Source organism: Sander lucioperca, chromosome 17 (assembly GCF_008315115.2).
Source record: "Sander lucioperca isolate FBNREF2018 chromosome 17, SLUC_FBN_1.2, whole genome shotgun sequence".
Taxonomy (NCBI): domain Eukaryota; kingdom Metazoa; phylum Chordata; class Actinopteri; order Perciformes; family Percidae; genus Sander; species Sander lucioperca.
The window spans coordinates 29,266,257-29,291,256 of record NC_050189.1 but is presented as its reverse complement, the minus strand read 5'-3'; the positions used below and the strand labels follow the sequence as shown (position 1 = coordinate 29,291,256).

At 41.1% G+C, this 25,000-nt stretch overlaps 2 protein-coding genes and 1 non-coding gene across 4 annotated transcripts in view; 2 read left to right on the top strand and 1 right to left on the bottom strand.

Annotated features, from left to right (window-relative positions):
* Positions 1 to 460: 460 nt before the first annotated feature.
* On the top strand, positions 461 to 532 carry trnaw-cca. The gene has a single exon. It is a non-coding gene; the product is annotated as a tRNA-Trp (tRNA).
* An 828-nt stretch (positions 533 to 1,360) lies between these two features.
* Positions 1,361 to 7,176, bottom strand: zgc:172079 (uncharacterized protein LOC563398 homolog). Its single transcript, XM_031279518.2, has 5 exons — positions 6,819 to 7,176; positions 5,029 to 5,094; positions 3,123 to 3,274; positions 2,447 to 2,630; positions 1,361 to 1,876 (listed from the first exon to the last, which is right to left on the bottom strand). Exons 1-5 carry the CDS (start codon positions 6,996 to 6,998, stop codon positions 1,871 to 1,873), a joined length of 588 nt encoding a protein of 195 aa, XP_031135378.1. The 5' UTR covers positions 6,999 to 7,176; the 3' UTR covers positions 1,361 to 1,870.
* Positions 7,177 to 19,227: 12,051 nt separating this feature from the next.
* mblac1 (metallo-beta-lactamase domain containing 1) overlaps positions 19,228 to 25,000 on the top strand; it is a 12,821-nt gene continuing 7,048 nt past the window's right edge. Inside the window, exons 1-2 of one of the 2 annotated variants that reach the window (XR_004101522.2) lie at positions 19,228 to 19,739; positions 20,894 to 21,202. Coding sequence is in view for 1 of the 2 variants with exons in the window: in XM_031279514.2 (XP_031135374.1) it covers positions 19,281 to 19,739; positions 20,894 to 21,133 (699 nt within the window). In the remaining variant the exon portion in view is untranslated. Of the gene's footprint in view, positions 19,740 to 20,893; positions 21,334 to 25,000 lie in introns of those variants that run through there. The other variant, XM_031279514.2, reaches the window with a different exon arrangement.

The following is a 25,000-nucleotide window of genomic DNA, read 5'->3' as shown; positions in this document are numbered from 1 at the left end:
TGTATTGTATCTCTTTTAATAGGCTTCTTTTTCTCCTTCTGGGGGGTATTGGCTGAAGAAATATTTCAAAGGGGGTACATTATTGAAAAAAGTTTGAGAACAACTGGTCTAGTCTATAAACACTACAGGTATAATCTGACTGATTAACACACTTAATTACCTGGAGCTGAGGGAAAACCTGCAGACAGGTGTCTATGGGCCCATGACATAGGCTGCTGATACCTGAGTTCAAATGTTTATGATATCTTGTGAGAGAGGGCCCTCTAGCGGCTAATACATTAACAACATTGCCTTTCGTAATGGCTGAAAATGTAAATATTACTGTGATAAAATGCCACAGATCGACAACGTACGCTACGTACATTGTTTAAAAAAGCAGAGTCATATCTGAAATACAAGTAACAGTCTACAGGGTAGGGTAAATGTTCTTTAATTTAATGTCGGACCGTTATTCGCTGTAGACCTCGTGGCGCAACGGTAGCGCGTCTGACTCCAGATCAGAAGGTTGCGTGTTCAAATCACGTCGGGGTCAGTCGTTTTCCATCGCTGGCGTCTTTCTTTTCATTTCGTGTTCACAGTTTCTTATCCCCACGGTCAGCACTCACACGGGGTCGCTTTATAATGAACACCAGATTGTGGTAGATTTCCATAAGACGTACTGTATATTTGCAGTGGTGAAATAATAAAGGCCTATACATTTTTTAAGGAAAAAAAATGTAAATGTTACACCGTAAAAGACAGTCAAATTTTCAGTTAAATGCAAAATGATGTAGTAAAAAGGTACTTAGCCTATATGAGTATCAAAAATAAGTAAAATCTTTTTATTTAAGTAAATGGATAGAAATGAGAAAGATGAGTTATAATGACCTTTAATGTGTCTATTTTATGTATTAGGCTTGGTTGTTTGTTGATAGTTTGTTTTATTTTATTTCATTTTTTAATGACTTGTATTGTTGTTAGATTTTTTTTTTTTTTTGTCTGCGTACGTCCCACTCTGGATGAATACTCGCTTTAATGTTTTAGTTTTTTTTCCCAGTTTTGATCATATTTGGCTGAAACACAATGACTCATGAGCTCATTTTTGACCTTTCGTCATTTACTGTTAGTAGTAGTAGTTTACACAAAACAAAAACTATACTTTATTTAGGTAAATACTTATTCACATTCCACTGGATATTTGTTTGATATACTGTTAATATACATGTATCTACTATTTGATTCATGTATTACATTACTTCTGTGTAACCTAAGACTTTGTTAAACTCATTTCAAGCACCAAAACAATTTGTCCACATGACTAAATGTATGTGTTTACAAGGGATTTGAAGAATTTCAAAAAGTATCACATCAACTTTTCAGCTGTAGGGCCACATTATCTCTTTACACGTTGCTCTAGGAGAAATTCGGGCCTCAACATAGAGAAAGCTAGTTTGTTCTGAGAACTTTGACAATAGAAAATAAATGACAACTTGTTATGACACTCTTTTGATGTGGGTGTGTATTTCTGCCTCTCAGACAGTCCAGGTTTTAGCCTCTGTTAAATCATTTCAACATCGTTTCAATGTTCTCTGTAAGCCTATGTTCGGAGCTTTATTACAAAATATTTTAAACGTACAAACTTACAGATACAAATACAGCATACATCCGTTTTCCCCATCTACAGCCTTCCATCAGTGTAATATGAAAACAATGCAATCGATTATGGATATAGTCCCAGTCATTCCTCTTGAATCCTTCCGACTCTCCGCCTCTATCTCATCACCCCTCGGCGCAGCAGATCAGGAAAGTGGTGATGATGATGGCGATGATGACAGAGTTGATGGTGCCTGTCATTTCTTCATCAAGAAGTCATGGTGTGCTCTCGTTCACCTTATTGCTGAGAGAAGAAAGAGAGACAGTTAGTTCAATCACCTGGAGCGCACTTCATACTAGGGCTGCACGATATGAGGAAAATACCTAATTGCCATGTTATTTAGCCTGATATTGCGATCGCGATATTGGAGGGAATGATACTTTTTGTATCATCACTCTCATTTTCATTGAAAAATATAAAAATAAAATAAAATGTAAATGATTTTTGCAAGGATCTGTACCAAACAAAGTTTCTTTTTTTCAGACTTTAGGATAGGATTAGCACAATAATTAAACTTAATTCAGAATAGTTTGACACATATTGTGCCATCCTGCAATTTGGATATGGCACTCGTGCATGTTGCGATTTCGATACAATTGCGATTAATTGTGCAGCGCTAGTTCAGACACACATTGCACACAGTTCAGTAGCAGAGTGAGACACATCGCTGGTTTTGGAAGCCCGTCCCCCCCGACCTGGGTCGTGAATCCGGGTAGATTGAGGAGGGTTACGCCATTCAGACAGACAGTCGACCTTGGTATAACCCTGGTTGAGCCATCGGTGTGAAAGGGGTATAGTCTGCTCTGGTCTCACCTCTTTGCCACAGGTGCCACAGATACATCCAAAGAGTCCGTTGACCATCTGGATGGCACACAAGACGAGCTCCAAGCACGCTGCCACCAGCAGAGTGGAGAACAGGCCCACGTTGAATTCAACCACGTTCTCCGGAACTCTACACCAAGACCATTGGTCTTTGTCAGAAAGGTAGCTCCCGGAGCTGGAAAGGATGAAATTTAGTAGTGCAAGCAAACATACAGTAGAACACAGGGACATGCACAGCTACGGGGTATAGACCTTTTTCACGGTACACATGTTGACATGTCATAGTAGGAAAAGCACAGGTATATTCAAAACCATTAATGATGGCTGCATTCCACTTAGGAGAGGCCCTGGTATTGTGCATGCTGACTCACTGAAATAGCTTACTGGGACACTTGATGGAATAGATTTTTCATCAATAAGATTAGCCCATTATTAGTAAAGTTAAATCAAATTAAATTGCCATATCCTCCAATCTTGTGTCATTTATTTTGCCACCACACGTCAGCTTCAGCTGGGTTGCCTTTTTTTTTCTCCAGGTTAGAGCAATGGCCCCTCCAAATGTCTGTGCACGTCCCTGATAGAACGTTACACTGACTTTAAAGTATTCTTTTATAAATGCAGTTCTCATTACATGTATAATGTCTATTCATGAAGAGTGCCTGTATACCTGTTAGCAAAGGGCGTCCCCCATTTTGGAATGGGGCTCAGTATGTTGCTCCAGAAGCACGTTGGCCCGTTAGAGAGGCCCAGGGCAGCAGCACTCAGACTGTACACGGCCCCCAGCACACCAGCTGCTGCGAAACCAATGGACAGGAACATCTGCATGGAGCACACACACAGTGGAGTCAGTGCTGGAGGGACAGATTCAACTGTGACACTGAAACTGCATGCCGACTTTTTTGGAGATTTGACATTTTGAACTCATCTCAACTTTATAAAGTACCTTTCATGCAAGCATGCAAGCCCAAAGTGCTTCACAGAACAAAATTAAAACACAGATGCAACAAAACAAACAAAAACAAAAGATTAAGCAAGACTAATAATGACAGATTACAACAAGAAGACAATAAAGTGTTACAAATTAACAAATAAATCCAACACTATAAAATAAACACCAGGGTTAAAAATGATATAAAACCAATGAAATAAAAAAAACACACTTATGAAATAATGCTATAACATATATAGGCCATAATAAAAATATAGCGCTTTAATTTCCTTTCAAAAGTACAGAGAGAGCTTGCCATTCTAATATCCAAAGGCAGTGAGTATGTCATTCTTTTTCTTGTATGTTTAACTGCAACATTAGCTACATGTCTTTTTGGTAGTGGTGTGTTTGCAGTGTTTTTTTTTTATGGATTACATGTCTTTTGTGACACATTTTTACACACCACGTTGACCTTATAAGTCGTTTATAATTTCCATTACTGCTAGCCATTTCCAAATTCATACAACAGCCACTGGCTTCCATGTTCTTCACTACAGTGTGAAAATCAAATTCCATCACGGTTATCATCTGAACTTAGACCACAATAAACACGATATAATTATGATGATATGTGTGTGGGGCAGAGGGGAGAAGCAACGTGCATAGCTGCCTGCCACAGTGCCTTGACACTAGGGGTCCTCAAAAACGCTTTCTCCCACTGGCTTACAGTAACTAAAACCTATGCAACTTTGTGTCTGAAAATGTATTCTGAAAAGTTTAAGAATACAGATTTTCGGTGAACAAAAGATCATTACATTGCACAGAGAAAGGTTGGCTTGAGAGAACACGGTATTTCAGCTACAACTGGAAGATGTCCACATCTCTGGCTGCAGGTTTCAACGAGTCAAATTTAGGACTTTTAAAGACCTTTTTAAGACCATTATGAATGAAATTTAAGACCTTTACCACAACATCAGCTGAGCCCTAAATTCAGGTTTTTCAAGCCAAGTATCGCTAAACTTGCACTTTCTCATAGCTGAAGAATAAAATCTGTTTTATGTCTGTGGTACAATCAGAGAGAGACTCACGCCAAGAACACGAAAGCTGATTGGCTGCTATATAAGTAGCATGTTGATCTTATTTGTTTTACTGTATTGTAATACAGCGAAATTATATTTGGACTAGCGAAAGAAAGAACTACAACAACACGGAATTAAAAAAGAAAGAGCATTAGAGGTAGCGTTGCATGGACGTAGAAAAATGAAGACCTGTTTCAAATGATTTAAGACCTAGAACACAATACTAGCGAATTTAAGACTTTTTAAGGCCTAATATTTAGATTTTTAAATTGTAGACTTTTTAAGACCCCGCAGAAACCCTGTAATAACTTGTCTGTACATTTTAACCTGTGCTACTGTCTCGCTGTTTCCTGTTGCTCTGGTCTCAAAATCATCTGGCCAAAGGACTACAGTTGAAAATTAGCCGGCTGGCTAACAATGGCATGTTTACTGAAATATTGATTAATGTGTGTTGTCCTTTATGAATAAAAAATATTTAAAAAAAACATGATGGGGCTAACATGGTACGGTAGACAAACATATAGGCAACATTTGAGTCAGACAGTTGACATACTGTACACACTCACCCCACAGCGGTTGGCACAGCAGTTCTTAGCACTGGTCAGGTGAATGTGGATGGCAGGAATGAGGACCTGGCAACAGAAACAGAGGAGGGAACAGAGAGAGAGAGAAATTACATTTAATGTAGGTAGCGCTAACGGAGACGTAGCTAACGTTATGGATGTCCTCTGTTGTGACTGTTTCCCGATGCTTCATTAAACTGCCGTTAGCGTCGTTAGCACCCTGCACCGGAATTCAGTGCTGGCCGGGTACGGATTGCTGTAATGATAGTGGCTGGCTGCTAGCTGACTGGGGGCTAACGGTAACTAGCTAGCTATATGTCCCGGGGCTGTTGTCAGCTGTCATCCCGACTGAAGTCTCTCTGCGCCGGGGGAGTGAGGCAGACCGACCGGAGTGTGCTAGCTGGCTAAATTAACATTAGATTAATTGTCTATCTATACAGCTAACGTTAACGTTACTAGTGAACTTATGCGTGGGTTAGCCCAGTGCTGTTAACCGTGGTCAAGACAATCATACTAAAAATAACTTTATGAGCATGTTGAACGATGAACCAAGCATTAGCATTAACGTTAGCTACTTGTCAACCAGCACATTGTAGTAACGTTAAGCTGAATCAATATTGATATGTATCAATAAATAAGGTCTCTGCTGTATTACTGTGTTGCAAAGTGGCATGTAATCAATCACAAAATGATGCTGTGTGGCAAAAAAAGCAGAGTTAGGTTACAAGTATTTCTTTCTGTGACGTACGTATCATCTGGGTGACCGTGTTATGACGGAAGTTACGAGTAACTAGAGGGTGAAAGGTTATATGACGCCACTGACAGGCGACTAAAGGAAACGTCCCGTGTCAAAAAATAAAATAACAGATTTCTCTGGGTTTGCCATTTGGTAAAAACATTTGGGATAGTGTAAAAACACAACTCATAAAAAATATATAACATAGGTATGGTCGTTTTTAGACATTTTAATGCAGAAATGTTACATATTGTACCTTTAAGTGCCCCTTTAATTCAATTGAGCCTAGAAAAATGACACTTATCACATCCCATCTCTTACCAAGTGGTTTCTTTTCTTTATGTTCTTTCTTTTTTAATCTGAACCAAGTAGTTTCAGTTAGCTTAACTTGATCAAACCTTAACCATAGAAACCACTACATACATACTATATACATTTAAATCATTATATCACTTCCAGAGGTGGAAAGAGCACAAAAATATTCTACTTAAGTAAAAGTACTATTACTTTAATGAACTTTTACTTAAGTACAAGTAAAATTACCAGTATAAAAAATTCAAGTAAAAGTAAAATGTAACTCATTTAAAATTTACTGAGACTAAAAGTTACTTAGTTACGTTTTAACAGCAGGGGGGAAATATTCTTTTTTATTTATACTTAATATTTTATTTATACGTATTATACTTATTTAATTAAAAATCACAGTCTTTTGTGATTTATTAAGGGCACAAAGTCAAAATCCTTTAAAGAAAAAAGCAAATTTGAAGTAAAAAGTGTTTAAAGACCTTTTTTACTCAGTAAAAAATGTGATTGAAAATGTAGCAAAGTACAATACTTCAAACGAAACATACTTAAGTAAAATTACAGATCTTAAAAACTACACTAACTAACTTTAAGAAGACAAAGTACACAAAAAAACTACTCAATTACAGTAACGTGAGTAATGGTAATTAGTTACTTTCCACCTCTGGTCGTTTCTATAATGGTAATATGGACCTTTTTTTTGTTGGAAGACCTAAAGCATTACTCCCACTGAATGTAATCTCAATCTACTCACCATGATTCCTCCTCCTATAAAGCCCCCCATGTATTTGACCTCCTCGGTGATTTGGCCCTCTGCGGCTGCATACTTTGTGTCAAAGTCAGGGAAGAAGAGAATGATGTTGCAGATCATGGACACTAGTGCCAGGATGTAGAGCGGGATGGCGATAAACTTAGAGCAGGCTCCTGTACACATGGTGGCGGCAGGTGGAGGTCTTTCAAAAAGGTAAAAATGTCGAAAATCCCGACCGCTCCTCCAGTCTAAATATTCAGACTCTCAACGAAAGCTTTTCCTCTGTCACTTGGAAAAATGTGAGGATTGTTTGCTATCACACTTCAAGTGCAGCTTCATGCATCAGATGTCACAGAAAGTAAATGGAGAAGAACTGTTGAAATATATATTAGAGGTTTTGGAGGGTGGAGGGTATATAAAGGTGGAGCTATAGGAGATAAGCCTGATGATCACCCTCTTTATGATCCAGACTTTATGCCATGGGTGTGCACGTTGTTTCCATGGGAGCCATAAAAGGCAGTTGTGTTGTGGTCTACATTATCTTTTTGTGAGCTAATGGCACAACCCTTCTTATTAAGCAGAGAATAGAAAATAACACAATACACAACTAACAACCTGCTGGAGCTGCTACCCCCGCGACCCGTTACCGGATAAGCGGAAGAAGATGGATGGATGGACAACTAACATTATTACAAGTACTTTTCCCGCATTAGCACGTATTGTTTTTTTTTTGGGACTGGGGTTATATAAAATAATTTGAATTTATGGTAAGAACACTTAGGGTGTGTTGAGACTGAACATGAGGCAACTTTTAAAGGCAGTGCAATGTTACATATAGTTCATGGAAAGATGTGGGCACAAACCATGGACTGTAAAAATAGTGGGCGTAGCATCGGTGACGTCAGCCATTGGTTTGTAGACTGCCGTTTTGAAGCTGGGAGTTTGCATTTTAGCCGTTGCCATCATAGGCACAGGCTAATTATTGCTAACTAAAATAACTAGTACTACTACTACTACTAATAACTATAACACTGGGAATTAAACTTAAACAGCTAATGTAAGTTGAAACTGCCTGCGACTAGACGGTAAGTTGTGTGGTTATGACACAATCGTTAGCCTACTTTTACAAAAACGTCTGCTATGGAGCCATAACGTGAGATACAAGGTAATGGAGCCTTGTATACATTTTCGTGTTTCTTTAGAAATAAACAATGGACAAATAGAGTCTTTAAACGCTTCAGATGTAAAGTTATTCGCTGTCAAAGTGGCGCCAAAATGAATGGCAGTCAGTGGGATGCTAACGGTGGGTGATGGCTTGATAGCAACAAAATGGGTCCATAGGAGCTACGCTTTGCGGAGGCTGGCTTACCCCCTTGATTTTCACAATAGGAAGCGGGGAAATGACGCTGACAATAGACCTCAACAGTCCCGCCCCTCGTCCGAGAGACCTTGGGTTCCGGAAGTAAAATTCCCATTCATTTTTCCCATAGACGTCTGGAAAAATCCATATATAAAAAGTTTTAAACCATGCCTTAGGCTAACCAGATGGGACGTGACTCATAAACAACGTATCATTTCGAGTGAAAAAACGAACAGAAAATTTAAAAAAAGTCAAAGGTACAACACTGTGTACATATCGTCATCTCAGAGCGAAGGAACTACTCATCACATAAACCACCGCGCACCACTGAACAAAGGAAGCTAACGTTAGTTTAGCTAACAGCTAATTCGGCTAACCGCTAGCTGAGACAGCATGTAATAACTTTAAAAGACCCTCAAAATAAAACCTGAAAATAACCGTTAACATATATAACGGCTTATGTAGCCAGCTTTACCCAGTGTTAAGTTTGAGTTAACGTTATTTTAGACTGAATCAAGCTGTCAGCTAGCGGTTAGCCGAATTAGCTGTTAGCTAAACTAACGTTAGCTTCCCGGTGGAGGCTAACGTCAGAAGCGTGGAACTGATCGTGATTCGTGCAGTGTCGTAAATCCTTGTGACGGATCGTGCAGGCAGCTCCCCCTCCCCCTCTCATCACCAGCATGAGTTCCACCAATCAGAGGCATCACTGTGGGATTGTGGGATTGTTCAGGATTGTGGGTAATGAAGTACTTATCCAAGACATCGCGAATAAAAGACATTTATCTCTAAACAAGGTTAGTGCCCCATGGTTTTTGGCGTCTATATGAGCATATACAATCACTTAGTCATGTCGGCAAGCTGGTTTTAAGTCTACCATCGACGGTTACGATTTTATGGCTTATACTGCAACTGTCAATGAAGAAATTGCATTGTATTTTTACTTCCGGAACCCGCTGTGGGCGGGACTGTTGCGCTCTATGGACACGCACCTTAATCCAGTGTTGTGTGTGGTTTCAATGGCACTGTGCTTAGCTAAACGCTAAAGATTGGTCGAAAAAAAAAACAATTGGTGGGAAGCAGCGGCAGCAAAAACTGTCTTGTCCTGTTAGTAGTGTCCTGAGGAGTGTCCCGGGATATTCAGACACTGTCCTGTGACACCCAGACATTGTCCTGTGACTCCATTACTGACCCAGGACAGTCAGACACTGTCCTGTACACTGTCCTGTGACTCCCATGACTGTCCCGGGACAGTCAGACACTGTCCTGTACACTGTCCTGTGACACCCATGACTGTCCCGGGACAGTCAGACACTGTCCTGCACACTGTTCTGTGACACCCAGACACTGTCCTGTCAGTTTCTGCTGCCACTGCTACTGCAATTGGTTGAAAATCAGCAAACTTTGCTTACTGTAAGTTACCAGCTAACGCCGGCACTAGCTAGCTAGCTCAGTTGGTAGAACGCTAAGCAAGACCTTTTTAGGCGACCAAAATGTTCCAATTAACTTTGCATGAACTGAAAACGCACAGTGAGAGGGTCAAAGTTTAAGATGGAACATGGAAAACACTGAGAAGTCTTCTTTTTGCAGCTAGCATCTGTACAGTCAGCACCTTACTATTCTGGGTGAATAAAGCTAGAACACATTTCCAATGAATAACGTGAAGCCTAAACGGGTCTGCATCTAATGTTGAGTCAACACTCTTTTTTAGCAAATCAAGACAGGATGTTGTTTCCATACAAATATGTAGTGTTTTTTTTACTTGTTTTAATATGATTTTTATTTGTTTTAATATGAATTCATGAGGACCATTCCATTTGTGATGTAAAATTATGAAATTCCTTTTTGAATTTTTGAGTCTTTTTGTGTGGACATTTTATGGCTTACAGTAATTAGGCAGGGACAGTGCAGAGGAGACAGGAAGTAAGTATCTTCAGGCAGAAGATACGCTGTCATCACAGATCCTGAATCAGCTATAGATCCAGCCCTCTCTGCCAGAGGATTCTCCTTTAAGCTTAACATGACGACTCTTTTATCAAACACTGATAGTTTAGTGTGTAAGTAAGTGTGTGCGTGTGTGTGTTTGTTTATGATTTCATTACCTTATCAGTGAATTATGGCACTAGTCAAATGTGTAGCTGTAGGGAGTATGAAAAATGGACTTTAACCAACATACACACACACACACACACCCTCATTAATATAGCCATACACTTTGAACAGTGAATGTAGCTTCATTTTAAGAAACCCCCCAGCATCATTAAGTCTCAGTGAGTCATCGTTTCTGTGTCAGGTCTTATCTATGTAGAGGTGCAGCCTAACCTGAACTTGAAATTCAGTGTGGTGTGATCATCATCAGTGTAAACGTAGATTCATACATACACACATTTATTAATGTAAGTTTGACTCATTCTCTAATGTCTTATATGTTTTTGATTTATGTGGGCTGTAATGTTTTAATATACGTTTTCAAACGTGTGTTGCAGGAAGCCTAGCTGTGCTTAAAGAATGAACTAAGCTAAACACACATTGATGAGTTCAGAGTAAGTGTGATCCTAAGCATCCTTTACCTAGCCTGACAAGCCAGACCCACATCAAGATGTTGGGTCTGGGAATTCATCATTGGCAGGGCTCAATCCGAGGGGCGGGATAAACGGTCTTTCAAATTCCCTCTGCACGCAATAGGATAGTGCTACAACCAGGCAGAGCAACGCTAGTTGATAGATTAAACTTTTGCCGTATCCGGTCGGCAAAACTCCAAACACATCTTCCTTTTTTAAGAATGACTTCAGTGCCGTTCTTTGTTCTTTTCTCAAAGAAAAGCTTAACTCCAAGTCTTCCAGAGTCGCGGCCAAAGCCGATTCCAAAGACCGCTGTTCGCCAGCAGCAGCAGCCATCTTCTTTGTTTTCAAGTAGCAGGGAATTCATGCGGAACCGTCGCAACTCTGCCGTCATTATGTTAAGCCCGCCCACCGACTCTATACACGATGTGATTGGCCTGACTTGAGTTGGGTTTTTCCAGCTCGCAAGCCAACGGAGAGTTGCTAGACGACCCTGACTGCAGATTTCTAGGCTATCCTTTACCCAGTTGATACTGTGACGTTTTTGGTCGGGAGTCAAAATCAGATGCAGCAGTGACTCAGAAGAGGTCAAAGTTCATGGACCAGGAGTCCGAGACATTCTCATCTCATACCAGGCGCCGTCCCTGCGTTCAAAATCACATACTTTTTCTTTCATACTTTTAGTACGTACTGCAGCTGCCCTTACGTACTGTTTTATGCCGTCATTGGAACGTACTTCATCGGAGTACGTTTACATTGCGCCTTGAACTTTGACCCTCTTGCTCATATATCTGTTGCAGTCCGTGACACGAAATTTAAAGTGAAATGAAAAAAACCTGCAATTTGGAACGGGTACTTAACGTTACCTTGGTAATTCAACAAAACGGCATTCAGCGAGCTCGCCATAAGCAGAGGTCAACCCGGAGAGCTCTGCAGTTGTTACTTTGCAATGTGTGTAGTTTTAACATAAGATTATAAGGGACCGTTCGGTATTTATGGAATGGACCACCGGAGGAAAAAAGGGGAGGGTCATGTCTTTTTATATTTTGCTGAGGGGAGGGTCATCCAACATTTTTTAGTCTGGGCGGGGGGGTCACCCAACTTTTTTATTCATGAAAAGAGCAAAATTTCAAAGTGGCTTGTTTGGTGAATATTTATCCATGTAGCTCTCAGTCTCGGCCCCCTAGTAGATGGGTCTGACCGCATATGTGGAGTTTGCTGGGGGGACAGGAGGAGCACTGCCCCCCTGGTGGCTCAAACAGGTAATTGCATTGTTTAAATAATTAGTGGAATAATTACATCTGGCATGACCAGATATTAAATAAATATCTTAAATAACACAAAACAACTAAATGGTGATAGGTAATACATCAGAGTTCATATACTGCTTTGGTAAAAAAAATTATTACCTGGCTGACGATGGGAGCAGCAGGACGCAAAAAACGAAAATTACTGTTGCACTAGTCTGGACATCTTGCTGTGCCAACCTTGCAATAAAGGTTTCCTAAATGCCATGTATATAAATATGATGTCAGCTTACTAATTGATTGCGGGTTTTGTGTAGATTTGGACTTTTATACGTTTATTCCACTTTGTTTAAACGGCGAAGTGGAGAGGCCTCGTATGTGACGCTCGTATAGGCCTTGCTGGATACACCGTGTCATTTACCTTTTTGTGGATCTACTGATCGCTGTGGATTACTTTTTTTTGTGTCATTGGATTACGGCAAAATACGAATCTTTTTTCTCAACGTGTCTTAACGTTTTATGGTGTGACTGCGCTTGGTTTCTGCGTTTGGAGAGGCATCTCAACAGACTGTAGGTCCAACTCTGATTGTTCACAGTTACATTTTAGTTGAATTTAAGCATCTGTCTATTGAGTTCCAAAACAGCCGTGCCGCGATTGGATTTCATAAGGGCGAATTGTTAAATTGTTACAATGTAACTTAAAAACTTTAAAAATAAACGTATGTGTTTTGGAATATAATGTTCAGCTTCGGCAGCTTTACCTATGTGCTAAAATATACAATGATGATAGTGACAATTGGTCCATAGCAACCAGTGTTGAATTGGTTATATCCCAGCGTCCTTTGCTGAATGGTCTCAATGTTTTATTGTTTTATTTCATATGAATACTAGTTTACTAGAGGAGGACCTTAGTATCTGAAGTAATGCAGTAATGCATGAAGTGTGCATTTAGTTTCCATGCTTATTGTGTTTCCACAACAATGTTAGTGAGTAAATCTACTGAAATGGCCACCATAACAGAGGAGTGGGATGTGTAAGATGAGAATGCAGAAGTTAATCATGGCTGTATAAATCAAATGGTATCTGTACTTCTTTGCTAAGTGCAAATTTGCACGCAAGGGGTGTGTCATTCCTTTTTTTCAAATCGTTTTGGAGGGTCATAGGAAAATTATTACTGACGAGGGGAGGGTCACGTCTTTTCAGGTTAGAGGCCACAAAACTCCTCCGGTGGCCCCTTAATTAAATAACGAACAGTCCCTAACTGACAACATTTGACATCCTGCTCTTTTTGGACTACTGCATTTAACACACTATGTATTGGGACATACTAAATGTTTTTCTGGCATACTAAATAGTATGGTATGGGGATTGGAACACACCCCTTCTTTGAACAGATTACCATGTCTCCCCATTTACAACCACCTGTTATCATGTGATGACAGCCTAACTATCACCATGACAACTGCACAAGCTCCATTGATCTGCAAGAGGTTTTTGTTACACAATATTTCCAAGGCTATGAATGAACCTTTTCCCACTCTAAAGGAGTAAATGACATAATAATTAACAGACTCTGGAGTTTAGACCTTCAACTCGTTGTTGGTTATTAACTTATCGAAGGTATAATGGTCATTGATATATATATATATATATAAAAAATCATGGATTAAGATGTATAATCTTATTTTCCTTCATAAACATTACAAGCCATCTTTTACTTGGAACTACCCTGCAGCTACCAATTAAGTCATAAAGAATCTATATAACAGAGGGCAACAGCTAACAGAGCTCCTTCCTGTGATATCTATAGTTGTGTCTATAAAAAGGTCCGTTTACAGAAGAACATCAGATGCAGTGTTTACCCTAACGACAGCCAACAATATGACAGTGGATGTTTATGAGGTTTTATTGTTGTTTTATGGTGCTATATGGTGATATTGAATAAATAGATCCTTTTTGTGCCTGGTACTACCACTCTGATGGTATTCTGACAAATTAGGCACACCCACACACACATTCAGGTGATAAAGCATTGACGTTGTCATAATTTGCATGTAAGGGGAAAAACAGAGGGGTGGTGGTGGGGGGGGGGGGGGGCAGATAAGAGTACTGTAAATACAGAGTACAACAAAGGGACTGGAACAGTCCATTGATTTATTATTGCCATATAATAAGGCAAATAAAGTAAGGCCACAGAAATAAGTCTTAAAAGTCTCTTTGAGGTGCCCTGGTGGCTCAGCTGGTTGAGCATGCGCCCCATGTACCAAGGCTCAGTCCTTACTGCAGTGGTCCAGGTTTGAGTCTGACCTGCGGCCCTTTGCTGCATGTCATCCCCCTCTCTCTTTCCTGTCGTCAGCTCTCCTATCAAATAAAGGCCAAAAAAAAAACTAAAATGATCTAAAAGAAAAAGAGTCTTTGTCTTTGAGGTGCTCTGGTGGCTCTCCTGGTTGAGCGTGGGCCCCATGTACTAAGGGCTCAGTCCTCACTGCTGTGGCCTGGGTTTGAGTCCAACCCGCAGCCCTTTGCTGCATGCTGTCCCCCCCTCTCTCTCCCTCCTTTCCTGTCTTCAGCTGTCCAGTGTCCTGTCAAATAAAGGCCAAAAAAGGCCCAAAAATATCTTTAAAAAATTCATGTCCAAAAATATCTTTCAATAAATTAAAAAATAAATAAAGACTTTAACGGTGGTGATTCAGCAGTTTCAAATGCACTGAATAAATGATGACTAAATCAATGGTATTTCCATCATGTTTGGGTTATAGTATTGATTGATTGTTAATGGAAAGTGTAAGAGAAAGCACTCTTGTCCTGCATGACTCAGACTCAGATCAGTTCAAAGGTACAGTGTGTGTGTGTGTGTGTGTGTGTGTGTGTGTGTGTGTGTGTGTGTGTCTAATGGAACATACTCATGGTTTTATCCTTGAGTACAAATTGTCTTTACTTTGTGTAACTGCTGCAGGTTTAGGGTTAGATTAGATTACACTAAACTTTATTGATTTATACGTAATATTTGATCATGTTGCGTGTAGATCGATGTCTACCTGTCTTATATTGAGAGCTTGTTAACTTTGTTAGTTCATCTGTTGGTATGAAGGACATGAACCGCCTTAACGATATCGTTAAAGTCTGCTCCAAAGCCATCGGAGCCCAGCAGAGCGACTTAAACTCTCTCTGGGAGAAATGGGTTCTCCAATTGAAATTTGTTATGCGCAATAGACTCAGCGCTTTATTGATTTCATTATTTGACCTTGTATTTTTGTTACAAGGTCAAATATTTTCCTTCTTGCATATTTATGGATCTCGCACTTTCCCATATTCCTTTTTCTTGGGCTCCCTCTGTCATAAACAGGCATCCAGTATGTCCAAAACTCCAGGGTCCTCACCCACACCAAGACCTGGCATCACATCACCCCAACCCTCATCCACCTTCACTGGCTCCCAATTAAGTCCCTGCATCACGTATGAAATCCTCTTTCTCACCTACAAATCCTTCCATGCCCTGGCCTACAGTACCGCTCCGACCTCCTCCATCCATACACCCCTCCCCGAAACCTGCGGTCCTCAGACGCTGGCCTGCTCTCCATTCCCCACACCAGACTCTGTACCTTCAGAGACAGAGCCTTTGGTGTTGTAGCCCCATCCCTCTGGAACACCCTCCCCGCAAATATCTGAAATACTACAACCCTGGACATATTTAGAAAAACTTGTGAAACACCACCTGTTCTCCACAGCCTGCAACCTCATTTAGCATAGCCACTGTCATTCTGTAAAGTTGCCTTGGGAAAGGCACTATGCAAATACAAGTTATTATGCTCTTCGGTGATAAATAAAGCTATCTGTATCTGTATAATACAGATACATATTAATTCCATCCATCCATCCATCCATCTTCGTCCGCTTATCCAGTATCGGGTCGCGGGGGCAGCAGTTCCAGCAGGGGACCCCAAACTTCTCTTTCCCGAGCCACATTAACCAGCTCCGACTGGGGGATCCTAAGGCGTTCCCAGGCCAGGTTGGAGATATAATCCCTCCACCTAGTCCTGGGTCTTCCCTGAGGCCTCCTCCCAGCTGGACGTGCCTGGAACACCTCCCTAGGGAGGCGCCCAGGGGGCATCCTTACCAGATGCCCGAACCACCTCAACTGGCTCCTTTGGACGCGAAGGAGCAGCGGCTCTACTCCGAGCTCCTCACGGATGACTGAGCTTCTCACCCTATCTCTAAGGGAGACGCCAGCCACCCTCCTGAGGAAACCCATTTTGGCCGCTTGTACCCTGGACATATTAATTCATAATTTAATAATAAAAGGGGGATTTTTTGGGGAAACAATTGACAATTATTTTGTACCTTTAGCAGACATATTAAACCAGTAATGATAATGTAAGTTTTGGTGCTATTTCATTACAAATCCTCTTTAAAAAAAAAAAAAAGCAGAGGAACAAGAAGAATGGTGAGATTCTACAGCACTGAAAGTAAGAACAGTGTTAAAACTATAGAAATAGAATAAGAGTAGAACTGACATTCCCATTTCACGTTTACCATTGTCATTGCAAAGAACTGTGACCGTTGAAGCGGGCTAACTATACTATATTTCTAGGTCAATGCACTGTGCGGAGCGCCATTTTCTTTTGAACTCGTCAAATGACCACGGCAAACTGTTCAACGTGTTCAACCTGTTCTCAACAGCAACGTTGCATTCTAACGTTAATCATTACGGAGTTATCTGTTCAGTGTTATCTTGACTTGACATGACAGTCAGTTCTTTTAGCTATTAGAGCCCCTAGCTAACTCACAGGCTGTACCTATCTAATCATGTTGGTTGCTGAGGTTACCAGCAGCGCCAACTGCTCAAGGGCATACTCAGTTCTGACCAATCAGGAACGGCCAGTTACAACCGGTTGTCACTGCCCATTCCTGTTTTTTTTACCTTGATGTTCTCTAGCTTTCAGACCGCTCATGGCTTCAGTTCATTCCAGTAAACCGTGAAAAACATCCTAAGATACAAAATATCATTCCCCAGGAAACATTTCATCTCTTCAGATCTATCTTTTTTAGACGAGCAAAATGTTCCAATTAACTTTGCATGAAGTGAAAACGCACAGTGAGAGGGTCAAAGTTTACACTGAGAAATCTTCTTTTTGCAGCTAGCATCTGTACAGTCAGCACCTTACTATTCTGTACGAATAAAGCTAGAACACACTTCCAATGAATAACATGAAGCCTAAACGTGTCTGCATCTAATGTTGAGTCACCACTCTTTTTTAGCAAATCAGGACAGGACGTTGTTTCCATACAAATATGTAGGTTCTTTTTACTTGTTACTTGTTTTAATATGAATTCATGTTGACCACTATTCATTTTGAGATGCAAAATTATGAAATTCCTTTATGAAAAGAGTCTTTTTGTATGGACATTTCAGAATCAGAATCAAAATCAGAATCAGAAAGGGCTTTATTGCCAAGTACGTACGTATGTTGGAGCATGTCACACATTCAAATATAAGAAGGATAAAAAGAATATAAACAATATAAGTATAAACATATACACAGTATGTATTAATAACGATAAAATAAATTTAAATAAATAGTAAAATAAGTTAAACAGTAGTAAAAAGGAACGCTACAGCAGAGTAGGTACAGTGGCATGAGGAGCCAGAGGAGTAGTTTGGAGAGAGTCAGGGTGTTTCCGGGCCTTGTTTAGAAGGCTAGTGGCGGAGGGGAATTAACTGTTTATGTGGCGTGAGGTTTTGGTCCTGATGGACCTCATCCTCCTGCCAGAGGGGAGTGGCTCAAAGAGTTTGTGTCCGGGGTGGGAGGGGTCAGCCACAATCTTTCCAGCACGCTTCAGAGTCCTGGTGGCGTATAGGTCCTGGAGCGGCGGCAGATTGCAGCCAATCACCTTCTCAGCTGACTGAATGACACGCTGCAGCGTTTATGGCTTAATTAGGCAGGGACAGTGCAGCGGTGACAGGAAGTAAGGGGAAACTGGGAGAGATGTAATAAAATGGGTGGGTGTCTTACAGTGACAGGCAGAAGATACGCTCTCATCACAGATCCTGAATCAGCTATAGATCCAGCCCTCTCTGCCAGAGGATTCTCCTTTAAGCTTAACATGATGACTTTTTTATCAAACACTGATGGTTTTGTAGAAGTACAAGTTTGTGTGTGTGTGTGTGTGTGTGTGTGTGTGTGTGTGTGTGTGTGTGTTAAAGCTATATTGCATAGTTTCTGTCGCCCCCATGAGGAATATTAAGTTATGACAACAAAACTGTCAGATACAAATCCGTTTTATGTCACAACTTTGTATGTTGTTATCTGTGTCTGCTCTGTGCATGGATGTCATATAGCCTATTGCATATCTGTCTGTCTATCCAGGAAGAGGAACACCTCCTCTGTTGCTCTTCTTGAGGCTTCTTCGTTTTTTAGTTTCCTGTATTAGATAGTAGTTTTTTCTGATCTAAATTTTGCCTGTAAGGACAGAGGGTGTCCTATGCTGTAAAGCCCTTTTAGGCAAATTTGTGATTTGGGGATATATAAATATAATTTATTTGACTTTGACATTAAAGGGTTGTTTTCTCCTGTTCATTGTCAACATTAAATCTAAAGTTATCTTAATCCAAAAATAAAAAGTTGATGCATTTCCTAGGATGGCGAAGGAATATCCCGCCCTACTCTGTCTCTGATTGGCTAGTGTAAGCCAATCAGAGGGAGCAGGGTGCGATATTTTCGGGGTCTTTTCCATCCTCGGTGTCACTGCCCGATGTGAGTCGCGCATGCTCAGATTTAAACTGTTTACGGCATAACGTGTCATACTGAAATTTGTGAAATCTATAAAATAATAAACGTTTCTCTTTACATACAATAACAGAAGATGGTAATCATTTCAAAAACGTTGTAGCTATCTATGACTGTTTGGTTGCTAACGTTAGCTCAAAACGCCATTCAAGTGACAGCCTTTGTTGTGTTTGATTGCTAACTTTTAGCTAGCAGTCATTTCAAAAACGTTGTAGCTATCTATGACTGTTTGATTGCTAACGTTAGCTCAAAACGCCATTAAGCGACAGCCTTTATTGTGTTTGACTGCTAACTTGTAGCCAGCAGCAGCAGTCATTCAAAAACGTTTCAGCTATCTATGATTGTTTGATTGCTAACGTTAGCTCATAGACTGTGCGTTAGCTCAAAAAGCCGTTAGCATCTTGTAGGCTACTTGTCGCAAAGTGACGCATGCGCGACTCACATCTGCACTCGACTCACATCGGGCAGTGACACTCGGAAACGCAAATTCGGCTGTGTAATGGTGGAAGCAGATGAAAGTGAATGGACTGTCCATGGATGCTAACATGATGGGGACCGACAATAAAGTGGTCTCCGGTCAGTTTCAAACAGTCTCTCTGTCAGAGTCTCAGTTGGACTTCCCCGGACAGCCGTACTCCGTGTCCGTCCTCAAAGCCGGATACTGTCTCCCTCAGCCCGGCGGCACGTTCAGAGCGGACGGGACCATCACACTCATAACCGGACCCAGGACTATTCTGGTGGACACCGGGGGGCCGTGGGACCGGGACTTTCTCCTAGCGACACTGACAGAGAGGGGTCTGGACCCGGGGGACATTAACGTGGTCGTGGGGACTCACGGACATTCAGACCACATAGGAAACCTGAGTCTGTTCCCGGCAGCGATGATGATAGTCGGGTATGATATCAGCGAAGGGGACACATACCGGCCCAACAAGCTAGCAGAGGGACATGCCTACTGTATCGACGAGCATGTGAGTATCGCTGGGGATTTAAAGGGGAAGGGACTCAGTCTAAAGCATGGGCTCCAGTTAGCTAAACAGCAAACGGCTTCTTAAAACTCTTTAATTAATCAACACATTCACTTCCTGTTGTCTAAAAAGAACATTCTGTGACAAAGAAGTCCTCAGAACAGGAAAATAAATTTATAACGCAGTGTTTTCATTCAGCATGGTGAAAAACAGAAGTCAAATTAGTCAAATATTTTAGGCAGTTTGTGTACTGGTCCTGACTAAAACTAGATGTAGTTAGTTTTCAAAATAAAAGCTTCTAAAAGTAAAAAGGATGTAACTGCCTGAAACTAACATGGACTTCCGATCTCAGAACTTAGACTGGGACTAAATCTAAAAAAATAGCTAACATAAATAACACTATAGAGAAAAATCTGAATCAGATTTATTGACCAGTCACATGTGTCAAACTCAAGGCCCGAGGGCCAAATCCGGCCCCTCGCAGATTATGATCCGGCCCGCATATCAATTTAGGTTCTCAATTGATTTTGGCCCACCTAGTTTTTGTCACTTTTTCTGACGTTTTTGTCACTTTTGCCGAAAGTTTTGTAATTTTTCGGACGTTTTTTGCCACTTTTTTCCAACATTTTTCCGACTTCTTTAGGACTTTATGTTGACCAAACTGTAAGTGAGAAGACTATATGACACATGCAATAATATATTTTACTTTTTCGATTAAATAAAAGCCTATCAATAAACTAAACATGTCTGGCCCTTGATGTGATTCTTATTTTCCAGTGTGGCCCTTAGTGAAGTTGAGTTTGACACCCCTGCGTCTGCGTCTTCCTTGTATATGTTCACATAATTATTATGTGAACATATACAAGGAATTTTTAACTCCAGTTTTTCATTGCTCTCAATGCACTGAAATAGACCTACAGTTAAAACTTGGAAAAAATATATTTACACAAAAAATATGGCATTTGTAGACAGACAGGCAATGGTGCAGAGTGCAAAAGGTGCTTGAATAAATATAGGATGTTTAATGCAACCGGGGAATTATGTTTGACAGTGAAAAGAGATTAAAACAAAGGAGTCTGACTGTGACGGAGCTCAGCAGCCTTGTGTGTTCTGCTGCTCTTCCCTGAGGCGTTGACGGCGTTACGTCTCTCCCACAGGTGTCTGTAGTTCCCAGTCCCGGACACACGGGACAAGACGTCAGCGTCCGGGTGACGGGAACCTCGGCGGGCACGGTGCTTGTTGCTGGGGACTTATTTGAGTCCTGCGCAGACGAGGACAGCTGGCGGGACCTGAGTATGAACCCTGCGGTGCATGAGGTCAGTCGCCGGGAGGCGCTGTGCACCGCTGATGTCATCATACCGGGACACGGACTACCTTTCAGAGTCCTCAGGAACTGATGAGCCAACACATCCATAGGGCCTGTTCTGACCTGGTATTACAATCTGATTGGAGTGGTCCGATCGCGAGTAGACAGCTGTAGGTGCGTCATGTGTCTCCAAATGCCTCCTCAGTGACCACTTAGATCGGATCTAATGCTGCGTTCATGCCACCTGGGAATAACAGGGACCGCCCCCGTGATTACAATAGGCTCATTGGAGATGAACTGCGCCTCTCCTGTAAAGTGGACGAGAGCAGGTGGCAGCAGCCGGGGGCGGTGACAAAAATCCGCTGTCAAGTCGGACAGTTTCCAGCCGATTTCAGCAGCCTTCAGGCTGAACAGAAAGTGACAGAAACACTGTGGTCCGATTCCGATTTAATAAAATGTTATCAGACCCATATATCAGCTTGTACACAGTCTCCAGTTTTTTTTATTCTGACAGAGTAGCGTTCTTAAACCTTTCTACCACCGATGTGTTGCCCTTTTGATGTATACCCTCCTGTTTTTACCTCTTATGAGTTTCTCCTAATGTCAGCAATTGATTTTTAAAATCAGCAACAGATCGCATGTAGAGCATTTTAGCTCTACATGCGATCTGTTGCTGATTTTAATTTTAACAACACACTGTAGATGATCTGTAATCAGAACAGATTTAGTCTCTCTGACTTCTAAAAGTCACTAAGTTTTGATGTTCTTTCGAGACAGCCGGGGGTTATAGGAGCAGGGACAAAAACACAGACACTCTACTAACAGAATATGTTAATAAAAAAACATCCAAAACACACGATTGACTCTTAGGGCCCTATTGTAACGATCTAAGCGCACGGCGTGAAGCGCCTGGCCCAGGTCAACGCATCGTCATATTATATTAATAAAAAAAGAATGCATGAAAGATAGAAAGCGAATTAAGAAAGAAGAGAAAAGAGAGAGGGACAAAAATAAAAAATATGTCCACATGACATCATGACTTTGCGTAAACATACGCGATTAAGCCAAGTGGCGTGTTATCTGTACGCATTTTGAGCTCTCCACGCGTATGTCTACGCTGTATACAGCGGACGTAAACGTACACGCCACTTGGTGTGTTATCGCGAGAAGAAAGCGACGGTTGAGTTTAGGAAACGTCACGCGCGGGTTGGGTTTAGGAAAAGAAGAACCGGTTGGGTTTAGTAAAACAAGAAAGCGACGGTTGACTTTAGGAAACGTGACACGCGGGACACGAAGGAAACGCGACACGCGGGACATGATCCCCGGTCTCCTGGGTGAAAGTCCTGTGTTCTTTTACCGCAGATTTTCGCCCTTTCATACTACTCGCTACGGCGTCAATTCACACACAATCGCAAGGTAATGTAAGTCAATGGAGGCCAAACGGCGTTGATAAACATGCTAAAAAGCCATTATGCGTCTTGATAACACGCAAACAATGGCATGCGAATTGGCGTGCCATACATACGCCATTTCATGAGATCAGTCTGCAACAGTACAGTTTCTTTGTGTTGGCGTTCTAACAGGGTTTCCGCGGGGTCTTAAAAAGTCTTACGCCGCTTACTCACTGCTAGTACCAGCTCTGCTCGGTTCGGTTCGGTTCGGCTCGGCTCGACTCAGCCGCGGCGCCCCGTCCTCCATTTTCCATTGCAGATTTAGTACCGCCTCATGCGTGAGGCGAGCGTGGCTGTTCGTTATAGCGACGCAGCAGGAAACTGCCGTGACCTAACACGACACACACACACACACACAGAACGTGGAAGGTGTGTTGTTGATTCTCGGTATGTGGCTGTTTGCCAGAAGACACATTTAGTTTCAAAAGAAGCTGGAGGCAGCAAAAAAAAAAACATCGCTGGCTAAACTATTTAAAAATGGTGGGTTTGTTCAGGACACCCGCCGTCTGTCGCTAGCAACGATGATTGATGATGATGATGATGACTCTCTCCGACCAATCAGTAGTCTGCAGGTTTTCACGTCACCTTTTGGTATCTCCTCAGCTCGCTTGGAACCTCGACGGAGGTGATACTAAATAAAGTACCTGTTGGCAGGTACCAGGGACTTTTTATCATAATTGAAAACCAAAAAAGGCGAGTCGAGCAGGTACCATGTAATGGAAAAACGGCATAACAGTCTAAAATTTCAAAATCAAAATTTTAGGCCTTTAAAAAGTCTTATATTCGCTGAAGTATTATGTTATTCTAGGTCTTTAATAATTTTGACCAGGTCTTAATTTTCCTACGTCCACACACCTGTACCTCTAATGATCTTTTTTGTTATTATTCTGTGGTGTTGTAGTTCTTTCTGTCGCTAGTCCAAATATAATTTCGCTGTATTATGACTACAAATGAGACCAACATGCTACTTATATAGCAGCCAATCAGCTTTCGTGTTCTTGGCGAGTCTCTCTCTGATTGTACCACAGACATGAAACTGATTTTATTCTTCAGCTATGAGGAAGTGCAAGTTTAGCGATACTTGGCTTGATTAAACCTGACTTTGGGGCTTAGTTGATGTTGTGATAAAGGTCTTAAATTCCATTCATAATGGTCTTAAAAAGGCCTTAAAAAGTCCTAAATTTGACTTGATGAAACCTGCAGAAACCCTGTCTAAACTCCTGTTGATTTATGAGAATTCTTAATTTATTCCAGCACTTTTATTTGCACTTTTGCATTGCCCTGTATATTACTGTTTACAATCCTGAAATGTGTATGCACATGTATGTGTATTATGGATGGTGGAGGGGGGGGATCTATTTGCCTTAGTATCGTGACATTTTCAGTGTTAACACTGTATCTTTACATGGATGCAGGGTAATGATCTTTTATTATATAATTTGCACCTGACAAATTAATAACATGAATTTTCAGTCCACTAGATGGTGCCGTTGAGGTTATTTTCTGGTGAGGTTAGGGGGGGACCGTCAGTGTGCAGGAGGAAGTTAGTCAAATAAAGATGGCGAGGTCAGGGGGAAGGAAATAAGTCTTTAAATCAAAAAAAGGTAATAAATTGCAGAATATCGCAATATGTTTAGAATCTCAATAATATTGTATCATGGGGCCTCCGGTGGTTCCCACCCCTAATGTGTATATGTATATATTCACTTCTTCATATACACACTTCTATCCGTACATACAGTAGTAGTCACATGTTTATGGTCACCTTATTCAGCTTGGTCCTTGTTCTTAAAAAGCCAGAGTCAAATAAGATATATGTGTTTACACTGACTCAGCCATTAAAACTGATTCTGATTCATCTAATATCTAATTGGTCAGGCCAGTGGTGGGGGGTCAAGTACTGTACTTAAGTACAAATGTTGAGGTACTTGTACTTTACTTGAGTCTTTTCTTTTCATGCCACTTTTTACTTCTACTCCACTACATTTCAGAGAGAAATATTGTACTTTTTACTCCCCTACTTTCATCTGACAACTTTAGTTACTAGTTACTTTACAAATGAAGATTTTTGCACACAAAACACATGTAGTTTATAAAATTTGATGTTTTATTCTAAAGTAAACTAAAAAGCCAACAATATAACAGCCTACAAGTCCATTTGAAATGATTAAACCATTAAACACAACTGTATGGATCGTTTCCAGTTTCTAAAATGGGAGTATTTTTCTGCACTTTTACTTTTAATGCCTCCTGCACACTGGCTGCATGGCGTGAGCGTGTCATCTGCGTGGCGTGTCCGGTTTTATTTCGGCTCCCATGTTACCAGGTTAGAGCGTGCACACTGCCTGCGTGACACGCACGTCTCAGAAAACGCGTGGTAGAAATAGAACCGACGCCTATTTTTCACGCGACAGGCAAGCGTGTTGGAAGTGTTTCCAGGCAAAATAGAATACGAAAAGATGTTTATATGTCATTTTGACACGAATGCATTTAATAAATTACCTTTT

Coding starts and splice junctions, on each gene's coding strand:
- zgc:172079 (XM_031279518.2), bottom strand. CDS start 6,998: ATGTGTACAGGAGCCTGCTCTAAGTTTATCGCCATCCCGCTCTACATC. Junction 5,095..6,818: donor TTATAGGAGGAGGAATCATG/GTGAGTAGATTG, acceptor TTCTGTTGCCAG/GTCCTCATTCCTGCCATCCA. Junction 3,275..5,028: donor GCTGTGCCAACCGCTGTGGG/GTGAGTGTGTAC, acceptor TGCTCCATGCAG/ATGTTCCTGTCCATTGGTTT.